General features: G+C 38.8%; 1 protein-coding gene across 1 annotated transcript in view; it reads right to left on the minus strand.

The window, feature by feature from the left end:
* The window catches only part of DEPDC1B (DEP domain containing 1B), a 74,229-nt gene that overhangs the window by 11,515 nt on the left and 53,285 nt on the right, over positions 1-9,429 (minus strand). Inside the window, exons 3-5 of the mRNA XM_011992137.1 lie at positions 2,792-2,927; positions 876-1,003; positions 132-262 (exon numbers count right to left, since the gene is read on the minus strand). Coding sequence (XP_011847527.1) covers positions 132-262; positions 876-1,003; positions 2,792-2,927 — 395 coding nt within the window. The remainder of the gene's footprint in view (positions 1-131; positions 263-875; positions 1,004-2,791; positions 2,928-9,429) is intronic.

A 9,429-nucleotide genomic window follows, 5' to 3' on the forward strand; every position in this document is an offset into this window, starting at 1 on the left:
TATTAGAAAGAATAAATGTAATGAAGGAACAAACTTATTCAGGGTTTAGGGAAGGGTCAAACAGGAGCTGATGGACCTATGCGGCCAATATATTGTGTCAATAAGTAACAAAATTATGTTTATGCACTTACTTGACTTGTCATCAAGAATAACAACTCCCTGCTTGCTAACACTATATACATTATGGATGATGAACTTCGAATTGACAAGTTTGATGTCTAAAACTTCTTCTAAGGAATCCAGGCCAAGAATTTTCTGTAAACTAAAAGATAAGTAATTATATTAATTAGTTCTTTCTTTCATATTACATTTACTCAAAAACCTGGTACTACAAAAAATCAATCTTCATAATGCTTTATTTTCATGCACTGCACCCAATCTTTGTGGGACAAAAAGGGTAGAAATGGAGTACAATAAAACAAATGTAAAAGATATCCTTTTGCTATTAACATTTTGCTTCACAGATTTAGTAATACGCCAAATGACAAGAAAGTAATTTTGTAAGTAAAATTACTACAACACAAAAACTAACTTACCCAATGATAAGAAACTACTATTAGCATATCTTCATGAGAAACAAAATTTTGCTGTATATGATTAACTTTATACGAATAGTACATCAATATCTAGGAGACCAAATTTTCTATTATGTATTTTATTACACTTAAGAACTTTTAAACTCCTAACTATTATGTAAATAGCAGGAGATAATCCCCAGAATTCCGCTAAACTATGTTGACTGAGCACAACTGCAAATAATGCAAAGTGGAGATTTTTATATACAATTTCAGAAAATTAAATATGCAGAGAGTGAAGAAGTACCAAAATAGGAAACAATATCTCTAAAATTTCTCATTAATATCAACTGTACATACTATGATAATGTCATAGACTTCCATATCTCTTCTACATTGGCCTCTGTCAGCTGTCTGCGGTGGACAAGACGGCAAGCTGGAACCTCTCCAATAGCAATACTGTGACGCTTGTACCACATCTCAGAATTCTAATGGAGGGGGATGTAAGAAGGTAGGGAAGGAGAAACAGTAGAAAGAGAGAGAATAAATATTTCAATATAAGGTGGTGTGATTTTTATGAGAAATGTCTTTGATTTGGTCACCTGTAATTTGATTTAAAATAATAATTAGAAACATAAACTAACTTTCTTTGCATGAACCTCAGAGAAGCAAAGAGTGATTCTTAAGACTAGGTAACATTATAAATGAATATTCATGAATTACAAAAGAGCTATGGCAATAAGTATGGCATTAACTAGCTAATTTTCCCTGTGCATGTTTCAACTAATCAGTGACATAGCAGTGAAATAAAAGTTTATTAATTAAAAATTAAGGAATACATATCTAAATTCACACACAGTACAGACTGATTATTGAAAATGAAATTAAAATGTATTACTTTTGAGGGCTGTCTATTTTTTTATAAGCAAATATCAAGTAAGTGCAATGTTTGAAAGTAGCCCCCAAATCTTAGGCATCTGCAAAAGGCTCCACAAGGACAGCTGAAGATGGCAAAAGGAAGAGAAAGGTTTTTTTGTTTGTTTGCTTTTTAGCATTACCTCAATCCTGGTGGTCTTCTACTGGGGATATTTTAAGGAAAAAATGTGGGAAAAAAAAAAAAAGAGGCAGTCAATTCTATAATAAGCTTAGGTTTTCCAAGACTAGAAGCATCTACCTTTGTTTATATATTTGGTCAGGGGCTATTCCACAATATTCCATGCCCTAATCTTCTTACCCTCAACTGGCAATAATAACAAAGTTTAGGAGGAAGAGACAAAGAGGAAAAAGAGTAATAAATTATAGAACATACAGGAAAAGGCGGTTACAAGAGAGTTGTAACAAAAACCTGCTCAGTCTGAACATACAAAAACAGCTGCCATATACAATTGACCCTTTATATCGATGGGTTTCGCATCTCTGCATTCAACCAACCACAAATTGAAAATATTCAGGGGGAAAAAATGGATGGTTTCATCTGTACAGAACACATAGATTTTTTTTCTTGTTATTCCCCGAACCGGGGGTCCTCAACTCACAGGTCACAGACTGGTATCAGTTCATAGACTATAATAAACCAGGCTGCACAGCAGGAGGTGAGCGTTGGGCAAGTGAGTGAAGCTTCATCTGTATTTACAGCCTCTCCCTGTTGTTCACATACTGCCTGAGTTCCACCTCCTGTCAGATCAGCCGCAGCATTAGATTCTCACAGGAACGTGAACCCTTTTGTGAACTGTGTATCTGGGGGATCTAAGTTGTGTCCTCCTTATGAGAATCTAATGCCTGATGATCTGTCACTGTCTCCCATCATCCCCAGATGGGACCATCTAGTTGGAGGAAAACAAGCTCAGGACTCCCACTGATTCTACATTATGGTGAGTAGCATAATTATCTCATTCTATATTACAACGTAATAATAACAGAAATAAAATGCACAATAAATGTAATGCACTTGAATCATCCCGAAACCACCCCCATCCCCATCCCAGCAGCCCTGGTCCATGGAAAAATTGTCTTCCACGAAACCTATCACTGGTGCCAAAAAGGTTGGGAACTGCTGCCCTAAACAATACAACAACTATTTACACGCAAGAGTGAAAAACTGCAAGAGTCAGTCTTTCTTTGTTACCGGTCTCCCAGCTGTTGGCAGGTATGATTTTGTTTTGAAGTACCTTTAAACTATTGTTCATAAAGGACCACAGAGAGACAGACCAAGCGTAAGAGTTCATGGATGATTCTCCCTGCTGCCAGCCCCTCCGTCTTTCAGTTATGGCACTTACCATCACAACTGGCCTCACTGGGATGTTCTCTTGTGAAGTGCCTGGTGCGGGATCATTCCATTCTGGAAACTTAATAACATCCTTTTGGTATGGGGGTTTCTTTGGATATGGTTTCAGGGGTGAAGAAGGAGGAAATCTAAAACCCAAGAAGAAATTCTCTATTACTGCAGTCAGTGGGAGACACAGATATTTTAACAATAGTCTCCACTTTTGTGTCCCTGTAAAGTTATACAGTAATTACAAACTTCAGATAATAAATGAGCTCACACTTAATCAAATTATTACACATGATTAATTGTACCCAACAATAATATGGTTTTCTTTTTAATATTCATTCATTATGCCCATCAAATAACATTTATGGAGAAAAACAGGAATTGAATATGTGGCACATTTTTAAATAAATAAACAAAACTTGTTCTCTTATCATGTGATGTCCATGATCAAAGAGGTTCTTAAGGAGATGCTAGACTAAGCCATTTCTTTCACTGAGCTAAAATCCTTACTGCCTCATAACTCCAGCCAAAATGCATACATGGTGAGCTGCATATAGAAATTACTGGTAGAGAAATCCTCAGTAATACTTGCTAAGAAAGAATACATTAACACAAAAATCATTTGGCTTAATTTTCACTTGTATTACTATTTCTAATAAAGATTAATCCTTTTTCCATTGAATATCTAGCACTTCACACTGAGATTGGAGCTTCGGTCTAGAAACCCATCTTGGAAGGAGCTAGAAAGTGGCCATGTCCTTATTCTGCCCTTCCACACTCTCCCCTGTTCCTAGCCTTCCTGTGTATTGACAGCATCACTCCTTGGACTAATACCTAAAAGTCTAAATAAATTTTAATTTTTAAAACTGCTCTATACCATACCTGGTAAATAACAGAAAGGTGATTGAATACATAGTTTTTATCAGAGAATCTTTTTCTGTAGGCTTGTTAGAAAAGGATACAATGCATTACATTGCACTGCAAAAGCAATGTAAGAACTCTAGTTCTTAATGTTGATATAAAAGGCAGTGGGTTGTTGACTTTTATTTTGACTTTTTATTTACTTAAGCCAAAATAACAGCTTAATCCATATTATCCATAGAAAAAAAAACATACAAATAACGAAAGACCTTATCTCAAAGCAAATGCAGAAATAAAGAATTATAAAATGTCTATAGTGTTCAAGGGAAGTTTATATGAAGGTGAATCCAGAGAATCACAAACAAGAGTACTAAAGGAAACAGAATGTGTCACCTCAAAATATTCCTCTTTGACATAATTTTTTGGATCTAAAGGCCATTTGAAGCAAATACAGAAAAGCACTCTTTCCTCTGTCTAAGAGCAGGAGAATTATTAATATAAAGACAAAAGGTCGATCTTTCCCTCTTTCCTGCCTCAAAACAGTATGTAAATTCTCCTTTACAACCTTTATCAGCTTAGAGACTGCACCAGAGGTATCTAAGCAGACTTTATTAGTTTCCCCATAAATTTACTTTCCCACACTTTCCTGTCTTTGGAAGCCTTAAACTGCTTTAATGAGTCCTGATGCTTCTCTAAAATTTATTGCTTTTTGTTGAAGACCTGATATAAGCTGGGACTCTAAGGCACTGCATCTAGTTATTTTTCTCCCATGGAATGTGCACTGCACACATTAACAAACCTGCTCGTTTTTCTCTTGTTAATCTGTCTTTTCTTGCAGGAATATGTCCCAAGTATGAACTTCTGAAGGTTGACAAAAACTATAATTTCTCATCTTCAAATAGAGAAACGTTTCAAAAACAGTCACAATAGATTTGAAAAGGAATGACTAGTGGAGAAAAGTTGCATTTCATCTTTTCTGAAAAGAATATCCAAGAACTATTTTAAACATCAGTTTTGGGTCAGTTAAAAAAAGAGAGAGATCTGGAAATCACTGAATCAAGTTAAAGATAGCTTAAAGTTTGGTAATCAAGTTACCAAGGCAGGTGTTCCCAAAAGATTCCAAAATATAAACTAAATGAATCTCTATAGCCAAAACATCTTTCTTTGTAAATAAAGGGTGGCTTATAAAAGTCCAATTATATTTCTTACAAGTCAACAATCCCAACAAATGCCCATTTCCAGACAAAGTACAGCATTTATGCATGTGTATGTGCATACATGCTCACATACACATAGGATATGTTCCACAGATCATCCACCTCTCAGTTCATTCAAAACTAAACAAAATCCCTACTCCCATCCCACCACTAATGCCCTCTGTTTATTCTCCCACTTCATCCCCTCAACTATGACACAAAGATTTTCAGACCTGAGTTTCGGGCTTTCTCACAAACTGTCTATGTGTCTTTAGAAAGTATAAGTCTCTCTAAATAATAATTCATTTATTTGTCAAATGAAGGAATTAAATTGGATGACCCATAAATTTTCTCCTAAGTCCAAAAAGATGCTTCTTATATTCCCATAACCAGAAAAAAAGTAATATCTTCCAAAGACCAAAGTAGAATTTGTTACGTGTAAAATTGTGATTGAAGAGATACCAGGAAATCACTTTTTTCCTCCACACTAAGAAGATGAGATCTTTGCTGTCAGTAACATCTGCAGTTACCAACAGAAGATGTGCTATCTATTTTCACAGCAGTCTGACAACTTTGCCTGAGAAAAAATGCAGAAGAGCTCCCTCCAGTGGAATACTTTTATTTTGGGCATTGAAAGTTAGTAATTTAATCCTAACATTTTAATAATGTAATATTTCAACTGTTAAAGATGATCCAGTTCAAATGCCACATTTTTCGCTCAGAGAAATTAAGGCTCAAAAGAGGAAAGCAACTAATTTAAAAGCTTCACAACTGGCCAAGAGAACAAACCATCTTACACAAAGGATTTGCAAGCCAAATTAAATCTTACACAAAGGATTTGCAAGCCAAATCTTAAATCAAAGGATTTAAGAAAATTATAAAAATTTATGCAAAAAAAAGACAGTGTGCCCCCTAAAAAGAAAATTATAAAATTTTATTGAAAGACATTAAAGAAGAACTAAATTGATAGCTATATTATGATGGTAAATAAGATTCTATCTTAAACTCAGGCTCAAGCAATCCTCCTGTCCTCCTGTTTCAGCCTCCTAAGTAGCTGGGATTACAAGTAGTTGCCACTGTGTGCAGCTTAGTGAATAAGATTCCATATCATACAATGTTAATTTTCCCCCATGAAGATACATAGTTACAATGAAAATTTAACAAAAACATTAATATAAAAATTTTTATGAAACATGGTAAACTTATTCCAAGCCAGGCACAGTGACTTACATTTGTAGTCCCAGCTACTTGGGAAGCTGAGATGAGAGGATCACTTGAGGCCAGGAGTTCAAGACCAGCCTGGGCAATAAAGCGAGACCCCATCTCTAAAGTAAAAAAAAAAACAAGAAACAAGATCAACTGATTCTAAAATTTATATGAAAATGCAAAGGCCCAAAAATAAGACATTCTTAAAGAAGAAAAACAAAGTGAGGTGACATGCCCTATCAGATATCAAGACTAACATAATAGGGCAATACTAATGGCAGAGACCATACTTCCCCAAGTTCCGCACTGTTGACATTTAGGGCAGGATAATAATTTGTTGTGGGGAGCTGTCCTGTGCACTGGGGGATGCTGCTAAGTGCAAAGTATCCCTGGCCTCTACTCACTGGATGTCAGTAGCACCCTACACACAACACACACACCTGTTGTGACAACCAAACATTTCTCCAGACATTGCCAAATGTCTTCTGCAAAATGGCCCCCAGTTGCAAATCATGGGTCTAGACAAAGAGAATTCAAAACAAATAAACATTACTCTTTAGAAACATGATTTATGATAGAGCAGACATTACAGATCAATGGGAAAGTATGGACTGTTCAATAAATAGTACTGAGCCAACTGGTTACCTATTTGGAAAAAATGAAATTGCATCCTGGTTCAGCCTGCCATATTTCCAAAGGTGTTTACAATCATACCTCCTAACCATATGCTCTTTTGCAACATGATCTTGCCACTACTGTATCAAGAGGCAGAGCGTCTTTCTCTATCCTCTCAAGTCTAGGTGAGCCCCCTATAATTGCTTTGATAAATACAATAAGGCAGAAGCACTAGCCTAACTGGCTAGAACGCTCTTCCTGCCTCTTGAAACTCTCACTCTTGTATAACTCATTATTATGAAGCTCCCTCTTGGAAACCAGCCATCTTATAAGAAGTATGACCATCATGAGACCACCATGTTGTGAAATATCTAAGCGACAGGAAGAGGCCCTAGAAGACGAGATACTGCAAGGAAAGAAACTGAGGTAAAGGAGCACCAAAATTCCACATCTGCAAATAAACAAATATTCCTGGAGGTGGATTCTCCATCCTCAGCAGCCCCAGTTCATGCCCACCTAAGCAACCTTCCAAAATTCCTGATCCACACAATTACGTAAAAACTACAATGGGCCAGGCACAGTGGCTCACACCTGTAATCCCAGCATTTTCAGAGACCAAGGTGGGTGGATTGCCTGAGGTCATGAATTTGAGACCATCCTGCCCAACATCGTGAAATCCCATCTCTACTAAAAATACAAAAATTAGCCAGGCATGGTGGCGTGTGCCTGTAATACCAGCTACTCAGGAGGCAAAGACAGGAGAATTGCATGAATCCAGGAGGCAGACATGTCAGTGAGTTGAGACTGCGCCACTGCACCACACCAGCCTGGGCAACAGAGCCAGACTCCATCTCAAAAATAAAGTGGGGAGTGGGGGAGGAGGGGGGGGTTCCAAGATGGCCGAATAGGAACAGCTCCAGCCTCCAGTTCCAAGAGTGAGTGACACAGAAGACGAGTGATTTCTGCATTTCCAACTAAGGTACTGGGTTCATCTCACTGGGGCGTGTTGGACCATGGGTGCAGGACAGAGAGTGCAGTCCACTGAAAGAGAGCCGAAGCAGGGTGAAGCATCGCCTCGCCTGGAAAGCACAAGGGGGAAGGGAATTCCCTTGCCTAGCCAAGGGAAACTGTGACACACAGCACCTGGAAAATCGGGTCACTCCCATCCTAATACTGCGCTTTACCAAGGGTCTTAGCAAACAGCACACCAGGAGATTATATCCTGCACCTGGATGGGAGGGTCCCACGCCCACGGAGCCTCCCTCATTGCTAGCACAGCAGTCTGAGATCTAACTGGAAGGCTGCAGCAAGGCTGGGGGAGGGGCCCCCGCCATTGCTGAGGCTTGATTGAGTAGGTAAACAAAGTAGCCAGGAAGCACGAACTGGGTGGAGGCACCGCAGCTCAAGGAGGCCTGCCTGCCTCTGTAGACTCCACCTCTGGGGACAGGGCATAGCCAAACAAAAGGCAGCAGAAACCTCTGCAGATTTAAATGTCCCTGTCTGACAGCTTTGAAGAGAGTATTGGTTCTCCCAACACAGAAGTTGAGATCTGAGAACTGACAGACTGCCCGCTCAAGTGGGTCCCTGATCTCCTAGTAGCCTAACTGGGAGACATAACCCACTAGGGGCAGATGACACCTCACACCTCACATGGCCGGGTACCCCTCTGAGATGAAGCTTCCAGAAGAACGATCAGGCAGCAACATTTGCTGTTCAGCAATATTCACTTTCCTTCAGCCTCTGCTGCTGATACCCAGGCAAACAGGGTCTGGAGTGGACCTCCAGCAAACTCCAACAGACCTGCCGCTGAGGTTCCTGACTGTCAGAAGGAAAACTAACAAATAGAAAGGATATCCACACCAAAACCCCATCTGTACATCACCATCATTAAAGACCAAAGGTAGATAAAACCATAAAGACAGGGAAAAAGCAGTGCAGAAAAGCTGAAAATTCTAAAAATCAGAGTGCCTCACCCCCTCCAAAGGAACACAGCTCCGCGCCAGCAACAGAATAAAGCTGGATGGAGAATGACTTTGACGAGTTGAGAGAAAAAGGCTTCAGACAATCAAACTTCTCCAAGCTAAAGGAAGAAGTTCGAAACCATTGCAAAGAAGCAAAAAACCTTGAAAAAAGATTTGACGAATGGATAACTAGAATCACCAAAATGACCTGATAGAGCTGAAAACTACAACACGAGAACTACATGAAAAATGCACAAGCTTCAGTAACCAACTCGATCAACTGGAAGAAAGGGTATCCATGATTGAAGATCAAATGAATGAAATGAAGTGAGAAGAGAAGTGTAGAAAAAAGAGTAAAAAGAAATGAACAAAGTCTCCAAGAAATATGGGACTATGTGAAAAGACCAAATCTACGTCTCATTGGTGTACCTGAAAGGAATGGGAAGAATGGAGCCAAGTTGGAAAACACACTGCAGGATATTATCCAGGAGAACTTCCCCAACCTAGCAAGGCAGGCCAACATTCAAATTCAGGAAATACAGAGAATGCCACAAAGATACCCCTCGAGAAGAGCAACTCCAAGACACATAATTGTCAGATTCACTGATGTTAAAGGAAAAAATGTTAAGGGCAGCCAGAGAGAAAGGTCAGGTTACCACAAAGGGAAGCCCATCAGACTAACAGCGGATCTCTCAGCAGACACTCTACAAGCCAGAAGAGAATGGGGGCCAATATTCAACATTCCTAAAGAAAAGAATTTTCAACCCAGAATTTCACATCCAGCCAAACTAAGTTTCATAAGT

The sequence above is a fragment of the Mandrillus leucophaeus genome, unplaced genomic scaffold (assembly GCF_000951045.1).
Source record: "Mandrillus leucophaeus isolate KB7577 unplaced genomic scaffold, Mleu.le_1.0 Scaffold403, whole genome shotgun sequence".
NCBI classification, from domain to species: domain Eukaryota; kingdom Metazoa; phylum Chordata; class Mammalia; order Primates; family Cercopithecidae; genus Mandrillus; species Mandrillus leucophaeus.